The 15,412-nt window shown below is 37.9% G+C and overlaps 1 protein-coding gene across 5 annotated transcripts in view; it reads left to right on the forward strand.

The window, feature by feature from the left end:
• The window catches only part of Stim (stromal interaction molecule), a 209,110-nt gene that overhangs the window by 48,166 nt on the left and 145,532 nt on the right, over positions 1–15,412 (forward strand). For all 5 annotated transcript variants that reach the window (XM_064700708.1, XM_064700697.1, XM_064700724.1 and 2 more), the window contains one exon: positions 11,054–11,524. In XM_064700708.1, coding sequence (XP_064556778.1) covers positions 11,173–11,524 — 352 coding nt within the window. In that variant the 5' untranslated portion in view covers positions 11,054–11,172. The remainder of the gene's footprint in view (positions 1–11,053; positions 11,525–15,412) is intronic.

The raw sequence follows: 15,412 nt of genomic DNA on the forward strand, positions 1-15,412 counted from the left end.
AATCTATTATGTCAATTGGTTTCTTGTTTATTGTTCAGTGTTGGCATGTTGTTTAGTGTTCAGCCGTTTTTCTACTTTCGAGCGCCTAGCGATTTCCGCGAGAGGTCTATGAAACCTCTCTACTTGCCCATTTGACCTTGGAGTGGTGGGGAATTACATTTTTTTGGAATGGAAAGGATTACTTAGAATTAATTGATGAATTTAGAGATGGCTCGTTATCACAATATGCAACGCTGGTATGGGGGTAAAATGTATATTATACGTATAAGACAAAAAGTATTTTTTATTTGTGGAAAACATATCGATATGGAGGATCTCACCTACTGGAGAAGGGATGGGCGATTCACCAAACACCTGTTTTTGTGAGTGTCGGTCTGTTGCAAACCTTGCAATTCGCAACTATATCGTTCACCAGACAGTTCATTTTTGGAAAAAAAAGTAGGCTTGAAGTATTTGTTCGTTATTGTCCTGAGCTGCTCTATGGACCGTGTTATGCTCTGCGACTATTATTTCTTTTTGTTCGTTTTTGTCAAGGACGTCTATTTCCATTCCTGTTGAATGACAAAGTTTTGTTGTCGGACAGGCTTCTACCAACTAATTTTAGACAAATGCTAAGACAATCGCACACAATTGCGTTTACTACATCCTTCTTGACCGCATCATGCATATTGTCTATTATACTTTCTCTGTTAGAAAAATGTACATATGTAATGTCTTGTTTTCTGACCAAACATAATTATCGTGCGCGCTAAAGGGATTGCGCTCTCTTCTATAATTATTTGATTTTGAAAACAATTTACTGGCTTGTTCTCGATAGTGTAGGTTAGCGACAGTTCGCTATGAACAGTAGGCAAATCAGTTGGTGAATCTTCTTTCATGGCATGTACATTTGGTCGTGATAAGGCATCAGCAACAAAATTTTCTTTTCCTGACTTATTTAAGATTTAAGCGTTATGCCCGTCTACAAAAGCTTTCTTTCTTTTAGTTTTAGCGTTTGGGTTTTTTTCTGAGATTGCGAACGTAAGTGATTGATGACAGGTGTAAATATTCAAAATTTGCACGCCATACAGATAGTTTCTTAGGGCTTTCAGTAGCTTACATTCGCTTGTCGCTAAGTTTTGTTCATGCTCAAGTTAAATCGTTTTTGGAAGTCGGGTAAAGAGTCTTCCGAAAAGAGAATATTTTTCAGTTACTCAATAGTCAGACGTTGATTTTCGTTGAGGCTCACAGGTATCTTTTTTGATTGGCCAGCGCTCACTTACCGTTGTCATCCTTAAGTATTTCCATTGGCGGATTAAGTATTGATGCAAAATCTTTATCAAAGCATCTTTAATATATTGGTAATCCCAGAAATGATCTAACATGAAACAATGTGGTTGGCTGTTCAAGCTTGTTAATTGAATTTTTAATGGGGTTTGTTTTAATAATAATACCACCTCGAGAGACTACGAATTCAAGATACTCTACTTTTTCTTTGAGAAAGTGTGACCTTTTTCTCGTGAAACCCTCATACATGCATCATAGAGCTTATCCAATATCCGTGTGATATACCTTACTTGGTACTGCATGTTTTCTCAGAAGGTGATAATATCATCCACTTAGACATAGCATGACTTTCTTCGAGCATTATCATCAGAAATGTCGGCTACCTCCGATTCAGCAATGTTTTGTTAATTTTACTCTTCTGAAGCAGGCTGGCATCCTTCCTGTGAAAGATAAATGTTGAGTAGCTTGTCTAAACCGTGATGAACTGTAAATGTCCATCGGTTGAAGTGGTTTTTGTCTTCGGAGCGGGCTATTATGTTGTACTTTCTTTAATGAAATTTTTACTCTGTTGCGGGTTGTTTTTGTATTTCTTGTCAAGAGAGGTTGCCCCGGTGCCGTCGTAAGTCATTATTGTCTTATTTATGAGGAACGTAAGCTTACATTCGATTTCCTTGAGTTATTGTGAAGTTTCCTTGACGCAGTTTCGTTATTTTTCGTTCAATTAGTGAAATGCATCGTTTGTCTACGTATGTAAGGGCGAGTATGTTAATGGTTGCTTCAAAATTAAATGGTGTTTCATACGAAGACAACACCATATCGGCAGGACCTTTGATTTTATTTCTGACGGTACCGAGTGCCAGGAAATGTTTGGAGCTGTCTGTATAATTTTCAAGAATTTCATTGGCCGTATCCGCGGACTTACGCCATAAAACTTATGCTTGTGTTGTTTTCCCTCAAAGTCAGCTACTGACTTCACAATATCTAATGTCTCGTGACATTATTTGCCTTGTATTATTTCGTCATCTTTTAATTTTTAAACTGTCTTCGTTCCACAGAAATCTTGTCTAAGCCGCATACTAAATCCTCTAGTTTACTATTTCTTAGAGGCGTATCAATCTATGTTAACATATTTTGGTTTACAAAATATCATGTGTCGACTTCTGTAGAATGTTATCGCTTCTGCCACCGATGTGGTTGTGGTTTGCTGTACTTTTTTTTTTGTATTTTGAATGTTATGCGCCTATCAGGCGGGACAGAAAGATAGTCGACTTATCGAAAGGAAAATTAAATTATTGATACAATGAATAGATATGTCAAGCAGCAGAATAATCGAAACACGATAAATCGCATCGAGTGAGCCTCATGGGTGCCTGCGACCATTTTAGTGTGCCCAGATAGAGTAAGACTGCTGAGAATGGCAGCGGAACGCCGTCCTCGAAAGCCGAACGTTCAGTATGAAGCAGCGTCTCGCTCAGCGCACGACGTCGCTGCGGCTGGTGCTTTTTCTTAATATAAGTATGTTAGTTATAAATCCTTACAGCTGCAAAAAGGTAAAAAACACAAGGTTTGCGGAAGTCATAGTCATTTGCAAAAGAAAGTTTAACCAAGTGTTTCTTAACTTTCTTTCAGGTGACTTTATCCAACAACAAAAATCAAATTTTAATGCTGTTATCTGTTATACGAATATTCTATTAAATAATAAGATGTACTGCTGTTAATTTCATCAAGATCGGCTAGCGCAAATACGCGAATATTCTATTGAACAATAAGATCTGAAAATTTCATCAAGATCGGCTAACGCAAATTCAGGAATGCCGGTATACATGTACACACACACATTCATGCATCTTTATCATACCCTGAACCCATTATAAATGGGTAAAAATGGTATAATATATTTGTGCAAAAGTATGTAACAGGCAGAAGGAAGCATCTCCGACCCCATAAAGTAAATATATATTCTTAATCAGCATCAATGGCTGTGTCGATCTAGCCATGTCCGTCTGTCTGTCCGTCCGGGTGCATTACCGTAAGGATATCAGAACTTATTAGAGCTACGGAAATTTTGGACCGTAGGTCCTAGTGCACGCGCAGTACAAGTTTGTTTCCGATTATCGATAACTTGACCCGTTTTCAAGCAATCGATAAAAAGCGATTTGTCAGAAAAATGTCTTAGGTTTTAAAATTTAGAATCACCAAATTTGCCATGTCAAAGAGTTTATATATATATATCAAGCATCTTTCATTTTATAGCTATCCCTACCCCCACCGCCACATAGCTATAAATCAAATAAATAAATCGATTAGAAATACCCACCAATTTGAGCGACAGTATAAAAATAATTGTCTTTTTGAGAATATACGAATATTCTATTGCACAATTAGCTGTACTGCTGAAAAGCTCATCAAGATCGGTTCAGAAACACAAAAATTATTTAAGAAAACGTTTGCCTTTATTGAACGCGGGTTTGCGGCAGTAAGCGCAAATTGCAAGAATTTCTGTATATATGTGCAAGCACACATTAATACGGACCTACATTGTATAAACAGCATTGCAATTGCGTTTATATTGTATTCTTTTTACTTGATTTATAGGTATTAGGTAGTAGCGGGGAGGTGAGGATAGGTATAAAATAAAAGATACTTGATATATATCTATTCTAGAAGCTACATGTCAAGTTTGGCGACTCTAGCTCTATTACCAAAATTGCTCAAAAACAAGATTTCGATATAGATTTTTATCGATTACTTGGAAACGGGGCAAGTTATCGAATATCGGAAACAAACTCGATCTGCGCGGGCACTAGGATGACCTACAGCTAAGTCTTTCAAGTCTCTAGCTCTTATAGGTTCTGAGATCCTTGCATTCATACATACGGCCGGACGGACAGACGGACAGACAATCGGATTTGGCTAGATCAACTCGGCTGTTGATGCTGATCAAGAATATATATACTTTATGTGGTCGGAGATGCTTCCTTCTGCGTGATACATATGTTTGCACAAATACATTATACTCTTTGTACCCATTCGCAATGGGTTCAGAGTATAAATATGCGCATAAAAGTTTTGGATAGATAATGGTAAGCGCAGAAAACTAACAAAATTAATTTCTTGGCAGGAAAAGCCAGAGCAATGAATAACAACACATTCAAATATGCGTTTATGTATGTATATTGACACACATACAAACATAATTGCTTGCACGGCCCTCATAGAGCTGAAACTGAGAGTATATTATATTTTTAATTCTTTAATTAATCATCGAAGTATGCTTGTTGTAAAATTTTATCATAAGGTAGTAACGGGTGGATCGACTCTTCTGGGTTGACTAGCCAATTAAACTAATCTGTCCCTACTTCATATCGCTTAAATTGTGTTCAATTATCTATGCCTTGCATAACAAGCATTACCGAGTAGTCAGAAAATCTTTTCTTCTTCGTATAAAGTCTTTTATTCTAAACAAGTCCATAGTCTTAGCATATACTATTTTTTTATTTAGTATTCGTTTTTGTACTTTGCGACTCGTGTCGTACGTTACATGACTACGACCCTCGGTCAGTTGGACGGGAAGTGGTATGCAGCACATTGCATCGGGATTCGCGGGAAAAAAGGATTTTGTGATAGCCAGGACGAGCCATGATTTTAAAAATTAAAATAATAAAAAACTGTATCTTAGCTCCTTGATAGGGGTACATTTCGACTGGGTAGACAGCAGCAAAGGCGACGCTATCAATGCAGTGGCGACGGACGCAGTAGCTGTCGTAGATACGGATCACTCACGATAGCAGAAAGTTGAAAATTAAGCATCGGATAATGAGTGTAGCAATACCGCGGAGGCGGTATCCTGGGTAGTTGGCACAATGAACATCATAGCCATGAATGCGAAAGGGGGACCGACTGTTGAAGTGAGTTTTCATTATAAGTGGAATGTCAATGTCGCGGTCCTAAACGATTTGCTCGAAAGTTAGGGACTGTTAATGAGGCCATTGGCCATCAGCACGAACTACTCTCTATAAGCTTGATGTCATTATCGACATCATCTAGTCAAAATACGATAGCAATATTAAGGATATCACAAGAGCTGCACTTAAAGAATTCGGCCTGAGTGTGGGTTGAAAAACTGTTGCCTGACTTATTTTAAAATAGAACTGGTGTAAAACAAGGCTGTTTGCTTAGCCTCTTATTATCCAGATCAGCAAGAGAAAGTCAGTCGACACACATCTTAGAATATAATAACTCAAAAGCGTACAGCATTAAGTAAAACTATTTATTGGCAGTTGCTACCAACCACACTTATCTCTGATGCTTGAATCTTGGGATATAACCTGCTACACCTAAAACCAGGCTCGATATGCCTGGACACTGTCTAGTTGCGATATACGACAAACAAGTAAGTGCTATAGCCGGGAATGTTTGACTAAGAAATACCGAAATCCTTCTTGCTACTTCATCGCTTGCTCAAGCTTTAGCAAAAAAGTACACTTTTAAAGAAATTAAAAAAAAAAAACTTTTAATTCCCCTCATAACTTAACGCCATGCGTATGAATGTATGTATTTGTATATGTGTGCGAAGGCATACAAAAATTATTGCAAAATGACCACATGTAAGTAACTTCTGAGTTTCTTAACCGATGTAGATCTTATTTTGTCATAGAATATTCGTATATTCGCAACAAGACAACAGCTTTAAAATTCTGACTTAAATTGTTATGTGGTCCAAATTTTCATTTATTAGTCGGAATAGAGGCGGTGTCTAAAAAATTAAACATAATTAATCTGTGTAATCTTAAAAATCGGTATCTAAATCATGGTTTTTGAGCACATATCTAATATATCGAGAGTTAGAGAGTAAGCTCAGATACAGCATATTTCCCTTTTCGAATACCTTCTTTGTTCAAAAACTGCCGTCAGAGATGCTTCATTATGCCTGTTGCAACAATTGTTCGATATATATATCTCTACCGCTCTACCGATTTTTTTTTGCTCAGAGTTGTCGATAATTTGAAACAAACTCATTGCTAATTTCTTTTGGTCTCTTTGGTCACTTATTTGCTCAAAAATAGGAATTCGATTTTTATCAATTGCTTGTAAACGGGGCAAGTTGTCGCTTATCGGAAACAAACTCGTTCTGCGGCAGCAACATTTTCTATACATTAAAAACATGTGAACACACACATTCATGCGCGTCTTTATTAAATTTTATAAGGATCAATCCAATTGCGATTGTATTGTTTTTTGTGCTGTGTGTATGTGCAGCTATTTTAATACGTGTTGTTTGTTTCATGAAAAATTAATTGTTGTCCGGTCTGTTGCGGGTTTGAGTCCTATTGAACGGACTATTTTTTTTTTTATTACTGCTAAAGCAAACAAGCTTTTAGCGCGAGCTGCAATCGGTGTTGGTAAAAGATGGTTTGCGGAACTCCCGACTAGAGCCTCTTGGCAAAAAACTACTATCCTCACTGGATTCGGAATAATCAACTTATTGTGTATAGCCACTTGTAACAGCTAACAGCTGACCGAGATCCTTTTCTTGCGCCGGCCAACTTTATTCGATCACACACCTTGTACTCTGTATTTGACATTAACGAGCCGCCAAATGTAAGATTTATAATAATGTAATGCTTATTTAATTGATGTGATTCATTACACAGACTAAAGGGGGTTTAAAAAATTAATCTATGGGATTTCAACTTAACGCTGCTGCAGACAAAAACCGACTATTTGTCGACAGCATACTACTGCCCATCTCTATGTGTGTATTTTGCTAGCTTATCTATGGGTCGTAGTTAGATATGTGTTAATTGAGTGGATAGTGTTAGTTCCAGACTCATAAAATAAGTTGTTGTTGCACGGGGAAGTCTCCAGGGGTATCGACACGATACATCGATATATCGGTGAGAGTAAGCACATTATGGTGCCCCAAATTTAGCAGGGGTGGCAACGCCTAGCTCCGGATCCACTGCCTTGAGCAAAAATAAGGTGGGAGAGCGTGGGCGTGTTCCCGCTCGATTCGCTCGGAGGGGAATGAGCGAAATGAGCCTTTGTAATGCCCTGGGCCTACCAAGGTCGTTGACCTACGTATGCCGTTGTGCCTATGGGCAGCAAAGCACAATGAGTTCTGAGTGTATAAGTTTGGTTGCTGCCCATAGCAACGGAGAGTCTGGTTTGAGTTGCGAGCCAATATGGTCAGGTTATGCGCAAACGCACCGTTTTTAAATTTCCGGCCATTCCAAACCTTAAATTAATACAAAAATATTACATTGGTCAAGACCCACCATTAAAATCCCGTAAAAGTCCGCAAAACTAATAACACCCCTCATCCTATATATATACCTATATAATGTCGTGGCGGACGATAAAAAGAAAAACTTTGTGTCTACCACCAGCATTTATTGGGACACTTAGTGCTTAGCCCAGCCACAAAATTACCAGTGGGCTGGTAGGACTGGGAAAACGAACAAAATTTAAAGGAAATAAAAGTACAAGCAACTCGAGAACGATAATAAATAATTAAAACTAAATATCTGTAAGTCATTCCGGCACCTAAGGGAGCGGAGGCCGACCGGCTGGTCCACCAGGCTCTCAAGCACATCAGCCGTTTAGTTTAGCCAAGATTTAGTTTTCTTTCTGTGAGTCTTATATATATATTTATATATATATTGTATACAAGCGGGTATAAACGGGCGCGAAACTTCACCCATTAAATCTTTGATTCCCATTTTCACCAAGAAGGGATGGATGTTCCAAAAAGTGCGAAACACTCCTCAAATGAATTTGAACTAATTTCATTGAAAATGAGTTTGAGGCCGATCGGAACGTAAACAACAAATTTTCATACAAACGGTATTTGCTAATTGTTGTATTATTGGGTGTTATTTCCCAAATCGCTGAAACACGTATTTATTAAGTTCTTATGTAGAGCTCTGTAAATAAGTTTGAAGCAAATCGGACAAAACTTAAAACTGCACCAAAAAAATTTTAGAATCACACTTTTCACCGAGGAAAAATGTGAAACACGTATCAAATGATTTTTCATATAGATCTTTGGAAATGAATTTGAGCGCGAAACGTCACCCCGTCTTTGACCCCCATTTCCACCAAGGAAGAATACTTTTTTGGAAAAGTGTGAACCACCCCTCAAATGAATTTGAGCAAAGATCTTTGAAATTGAGATTGACGCCGATCGGCTGGTAAACAAAAAAGTTTCATACAAACGTATTTCGCGATTTTTCGACACTTGCGGGAGGAATTTCCCGCAACCGCGCCTTAACGTGCACCTCCATTACATAAGGTATCTACAGTGAACATTTCAGCTTCCAAGTTCTTACGGCTGTGCGTTGAGTTATTGCATCTGCCCAGTAAATAGAAAATCTTAAAATTTGGTTACCTGCACGAACAATACACACATACACACTTTAAAATAACTCTTTCTATCGCCCATTACCGCCCCCTAGAGAGCTCTTTAGGCAAGGTAAGGTAAATTAAGCGACTTAATACATAATTACCTGCTGCACGAGTGATTATTGTAGCATACACTGTTATATGTTTATTTGTGTAGGTATCCTGTTCCCCATTGGTGTTTACTCTTGTGGCAACCGACACTAGCCTTTGCCAAGTTTTTTCGCTTGTTCACGTTCGCGCAAATAACTTTGTTAAAATGTACTCTGTAAAGAAATGAAACTTAAGAAAGTAATGTTTATTGTAAAAGTCTTAATTAATGCAACCAATTATGCACAACTAATACAAAGAATCATTTCCGGTTAGGTTTGTTGATGGGGAATGTTCACGTCGTTCAGATAAGTGCCGTATTATATCTGGAATTAAAGGGTGGTGACATATGAACAAATTATTAGCACCCCAGGATAGGCGTTAGCGCCATGGAAACAACAGCGAAGCCACCGATTGATGTCCGATTTGTTGTTAGTGAGTTTTAGTAGTTATGGCCTTTGTGTACGTTTTGATGTCAGATGTTTAGTGACGTGTGGATTTGGTGTGTTTGTTGTACGATTGATCGTGATGGTGGGCACGGGGATATCTCTCCTAATGAGAGTACTGGCTGGCCGGCGTTGACCTTCGACAGACAAACCGACACGTAACATTGTGAAATAAATATTTATACGTTATTAATTTTATGGGCATATGGAATACATGTGTTTGGACTTTGACTTATGTTTTATAATCGTTCAACATGTCAGTTTAAATCTACATTTCAGTTTCATTATAAAACAAGTAAGAGGTTCTAGCCGGGAGCTCCCGACTAGGGACCAAACACCAAATGCAGTAGTAATAAAGAAAAATTAAAATAAAAAAAAAAATTTTTTTCCCCAGGCAGGGTTCGAACTTGCAACTAACCGCACACCAACAATTGAGTCTTAATGAGAAAAAAACGAATTAAATTAGCAGCACAGAAAACAATACAATCGGCATTGAAATGCTGTTGATAGAATTCAAAGCATGCATACAGAAATTCTTGGAATTTGCGCTTGCTGCCCCAAACTCGTGGCCAGCAATAACATGCTTTATTTAATAACTTCTGTGTTTCTTAACCGATCTTGATGAAATTTTCTACATCTTATTGTACTATAGAATATTCGTGTATTATCAAAAATTCAATTGCATTTAAATTGTGGCTTTTATTGGTGGGCAGTATAAATTGTTGTTTTTACTTGATTTATAGCAATTAGGTAGTAGCGGGGAGGTGGCGATAGGTATAAAATGAAAGATACTTGATATATATATATACTTTTCTAGAAGATACATGTCAAGCGACTCTAGCTCCTTTAATTTACCAAAATTGCTCAAAAAACAGGATTTCGATATAGATTTTTATCGATTACTTGGAAACGGGGAAAGTTATCGAATATCGGAAACAAACTCGACCTGCGCGGGATTTAAAGTCTCTAGCTTTTAAAGGTTCTGGGATCCTTGCGTTCATACATACAGACGGACGGGTGGACAGACAGACGGACATGGCTAGATCAACTCGGCTGTTGATGCTGATCAAGAATATATATTTTTGGGGAATATATATATATTATATATGCCTGTTACATACATTTGCACAAATACATTACACCCCTTTCACCCATTTTCAATGGGTTCATGGTAAAATAAAAAAGCGTTGAAGGAAAAAAAATTTCAGCCATATTTATATTACGTTTGGATAAGTAGAATATATGTTAACAATATTTTGTTTGTGCAATGGTGGTTTTCATTAATATCCACTGCATTGCATTTATCTAAAATGCATTAATCTAAAAATATAATTTTCTTTATATTACTAAAAGTTGTAGTGTTTATTATATAATTGTATTTAGTGTTGTACACATGTTAGGCAAAGCGAATACGAACGATTTACTAAAACGTGAAACGATCACAGGAAGATAATTTTTTGCTTTTATCTCCTTATCTGGCTGTGGTTAATTGCTATATAGAACGAATATAATAGTTTTGCAGTCTGTAGGTATCACACATATGTAATTATAATATTTAAAAATCTATATTACGAAAAATGGAATTGGAAAATTTTTTTTTTTCATATGAAAGGAGTATTTGTATAATTTAAAATATGTTGAGTTGTGTAATTTTACGTAATAGATGGTAGGAGACATCATCATTTCCATCAACTAAGTATGTATCATTATTTCTTTGATTGTGGTTTATTTCGCAAAGCCGGACAGCCAGCAGAATCGCATCCCTAATGTTTTGTTAAATTTATTTGCAAATATTCAATGTTGTAAAAAAATAAATGTCGATAATTCTTTTTATTGATTTTCGTTTGCAGAGCACAGGCACTTAATCAGGGCTATTAAGAACGAATAAAGGAGATAAAGATAAACAAAAACAACTCGATTCAAAGTTGTACGTTATTGAATACTTGAGACCCCACGCACGCAATTTAATATGGTCGATAAATCTACCTGGAACTACTTACTTCCTGTTATATTGTACTACATTTGCAAAACCACATGCCTTGCAGGTAGTGTAACCGGAGGTACTATAGAAAACGAAATAAATTCGAATCGTTACAACACACATCAACATCAAGCAGCAAATGCTATACCACTCAGCATACATATAAAAACAGCATCCACGCCGTCAGTGGGAACAACTGCGGCACCTTCGATACCTTCATTTTTAGCGGCGACGCAGCCTTATACCGGCAGTGGTGAAAATGTTGAACACCAACAGCACCACAGAAGCTCCTACAACTTGCTTAGCGAAGCTATGTCCCAGGCGGTTAACAACGAGTTCAGTAAGTTAAGATTATTATAACATATTTTCCAAAAACAAGAATACTCGTATTTGTGAACATTTTCTATCTTATTAGAAAGACATACAATACGTCAAGAATGGGCTTAAACATTGAATAGTAAGATACTTTTACAACTCATAAATTAAAAATATTTGCAACCAGCTATTATATTTATCTTGATTTTTTTTAGTTATAGTTATTAGTGCTATTTTTAAAGAAACAGTAACATCAAAATGTAATTTCAGCAAAAAGAAAACATACAAATATCACGTATCTTTGCAAGTGTCAAGAAACTATACATTCTTGTTTTCCACCCATTTTCGCTGAAAAACGTTACATTTACCGTTCTCTATTCTTTGATTTACATTGCTTTTAATGCACTTTACTGTAATTCCGTGATTTACATAACTAAAACCAATTTAAAATGGGTAAAAAGTGTATAATGTTTTTGTGCAAGTGTATGAAATATGCAGAAGTCGATTTAGCCATGTCCGTCTGTCTGTCCGTATGTATGACCGCGTCGATCTCAGAACCCATAAGAGCTAGAGGAATTTTGAATGTATGTCCCCGAGTGCCCGCACAATAGGAGTTTTTTCCGATAATCCATAATTTGCCCCGTTTCCAAGCAATTAAATAGCACTTTTTTTATACCCTGAACCCATTGAAAATGGGTAAAAATGGTATAATGTTTTTGTGCAAATGTATGTAACAGGCAGAAGGAAGCATCTCCGACCCCATAAAGTATATATATTCTTGATCAGCATCAACAGCCAAGACGATCTAGCCATGTTCGTCTGTTAAATTAATAATAATTATTTGGTCGGGACTTTATAAACAAGATAAGCTATTCAATGCTCTTATTAAAGAAACAATTGAGGTTAACCTAATCGAAATTTGTTAGACAAATTTCAACTGAAACTACAGCAGCTGAAAATTAGGATTCGCAGTTACCATCTTTTTAAGACGACTTCTGTGCCATTAATGCATTAGAAGAGTTGACAAAGGAAGATTCTTAATTTAAGTAGCCAATCTAGAAACATAAATGTTCCAGTTAAGTGCAAAGAAATACATTCTAAATAAAATAAAACATTACATTAACTGAATGTCAATACAAATGTAAAAATATTCAATAGTTAGAAAAAAAAAATTTACAATTATCGCCTATTGGCATGGCAGGATTGACAGGACGGAATGAAACGTTTATTACACCAGGCACCTGGTTACACCTGGTCGATATTAAAATCCAATCTAAAAACTAAAGACATAACTCATAGAGCTAGAGTTGGAAGAGCCAACTTCCGTATCCGCAATAGCGCTGAGCTTGCGCCTCGTGTGGGGTACCATTTTACGTTTAGCTCAAACAAGGTTGCTGACCGATGTCAGTATAATAGGCCAGGTGGAAGAGCTGCAGTTCGTCGGCCTCGCCAACCAAATGGACCGCAGTTGCTAACTTATCCGCTAAAAAATTAAAGTCTGTCAAGAATAAATTTACACATTGATTTAAAATACAATACAATACAAATTGGTAACAAAAAAATTAATTTTTTATTTCAGTACATTGTTTTTATACCCTTGCAGAGGGTATTATAATTTGGTCGGGAAATGTGTAACACATAGAAGGAGAGATCTCCGACCCCATAAAGTATATATATTCTTGATCAGCATCAACAGCCGAGTCGATTTAGCCATGACCGTCTGTGTGTCCATCCGTCCGTCCATCCGTATGTATGAACGCAAGGATTTCAGAACCTATAAGAGTTAGAGACTCGACTAGTTTGTTTCCGATAATCGATAACTTGACCCGTTTCCAAGTAATGGATAAAAAACCAAATCGAAATCCTGTTTTTTTAACAAATCTCCTAGGTTTTTAAATCTAGAGTCTCCAAAATTGATCTGTAGTTTCTAGAATTGCATATATATATTTCAAGTATCTTTTATTTTATAGCTATCGCCACCTCCCCGCATACCTATAAATCAAGTAAATAAACAATTCTATATTGCCCACCAATTTAAGCCACAATTTTAATGCAATTGACTTTTTGAGAATATATAAATATTCTATAGCACAATAAGATCTACTGTTGAGAATTTAAACGTGAAAATGTGTAGTTATATATAAATTGGCAGCGAAGGGTCACATGGCGGAACGTTTCCAAAGTTCAACGGATACTCAGACGAGGAAGTGGGGCAATCCGAGTAATCTCACCGTAACTGTTGATGGCAAGGACGCTATTAACTCCGACCAAGACTTTGTGTTTCGACTGGAGTTCTTGCAGAGGCAATATCAATGGCCGTGGAAGAAATTCCTGCGCGGCTTCATTTGCCCCTGCCCGGTTTACGGGCTACCAGACAGAACACGATATTGTGCAGGAGCTGCTGCAACGAGAGTAATAAACCGACGAGAGAGTGGATATATCCACCACATGCGTCACCTGGCTTAACGATTCTAGAAATCGCTGAGAGTCCGGCCACTGCTAAAAATATTAAAGCGGTGCTTGAAGGAGTGCATGACGAAGTACGTTAATACGATGAAGTGCATAGAGGTGGAGACGCACGTTGGTCGCAAAGCCGATCAGGATATGAGCAACCGCCGCTATATTCGCAAGGATCGAAGCGAAGTTCACGAAGTTGTGTTTTCACCGCATCGTATGGAAACCCCGCCAAGAGAGCTGGTGCAAGCCTTAGTGAGAGGTAGGGCCTAATCTCGGCTAGTCTGCTCGAGCAGGACTACAGGACAGTTCGATGACGTGTTCTAAAAAACGGAAAGGTACAGGCAGCCCGACAGTCTGTGCGAAAACTGTCCGGAAAATTTCAGTGGGAATGCCATGATGGCTGCACAAGCGCGTCTATCTTTCACCAAGGCTAACAATAAGGACATAAATAGGGTTACGGAGAAATATTACTAAGAGACAAATCTTTAGAGGCTTGTCATATGAAGATCGTGTTTGGGCATACATAACGAAGCGCCAGGTCATAGAAGCAGATGTGGAACTAAAAAGGGAAAAAGAGAAAAGGGCAGTTGGACACGAGACTGGCCAGTCTGTCAGTCTGCTTGGACGAGAATGTTGGATTTGGAGGAGGAATCAGGTTGGGCAGCGCAGCCATACGCGTCGATGGTAAGGACTGCGGCAGGTGCCAGTCCAATTTTAGGCCGCGTCGTTCTTCTTGTAGAATACGGTAGTAGGGATGAAGAATTCGTATTTTGCTTGTGCCGTAGATGCAATGGAAAGGTTAAAGCTAGCACCTACCATATCTCTTTAGGTTTACACCCAGGAGCCGTAATGTTGCAGATGAATGACGCGCAGCAAGTCTTTTTGGAGAAACTCAACAAGCTCCAGGTTAATTATATGGTTACGGTTCGATTCCGGCCGCATGTGGAGATGATGCCGTTCATGGTGATCATTGTTCTAGCGAGCCTGCAGTGGCGAATGAGTCTCAAGTTGGGAGTTATACCGCTGCTACTCCGTCACCAGAGCCCTCTTTAGGTACACCATATGCGTGCCGGGGTTGTCCAATGGTCGGTTCCTTGACCTTATGTACCTTTTCCCCTAGGAGAGTTGTGACTGTTAATTCTGAAAATGATTTGATTTGAATATCAGTAAATATTAAATATTGCGACTTGGGGGTATGCAATGTTTCCCGTTTACTTGTGGTGTGTGCCGGCTACGATTGGCAGCGCCCTCTATCTGCACCACCGCTAAGTGCTAGGTGTCGTGATCAGCTGTTTGGTTGATTATCTGTTTGATTTTTGCATTCTCGTCGTGAGGAAGCAATTATTGCGGGCGGCGACATTTTTCTCTATCTGGAGTAGTGTGATACTGTGTGTAAGTGTGTGTATGTGTGTGTTTTTTGTTTTATTGCTTGAGGAGGTGAAAATCTTCGTAAGAT

The sequence above is a fragment of the Drosophila montana genome, unplaced genomic scaffold (assembly GCF_035044405.1).
Source record: "Drosophila montana isolate Dmon_TW-CO22-7 unplaced genomic scaffold, ASM3504440v1 contig_1181_1, whole genome shotgun sequence".
NCBI classification, from domain to species: Eukaryota; Metazoa; Arthropoda; class Insecta; order Diptera; family Drosophilidae; genus Drosophila; species Drosophila montana.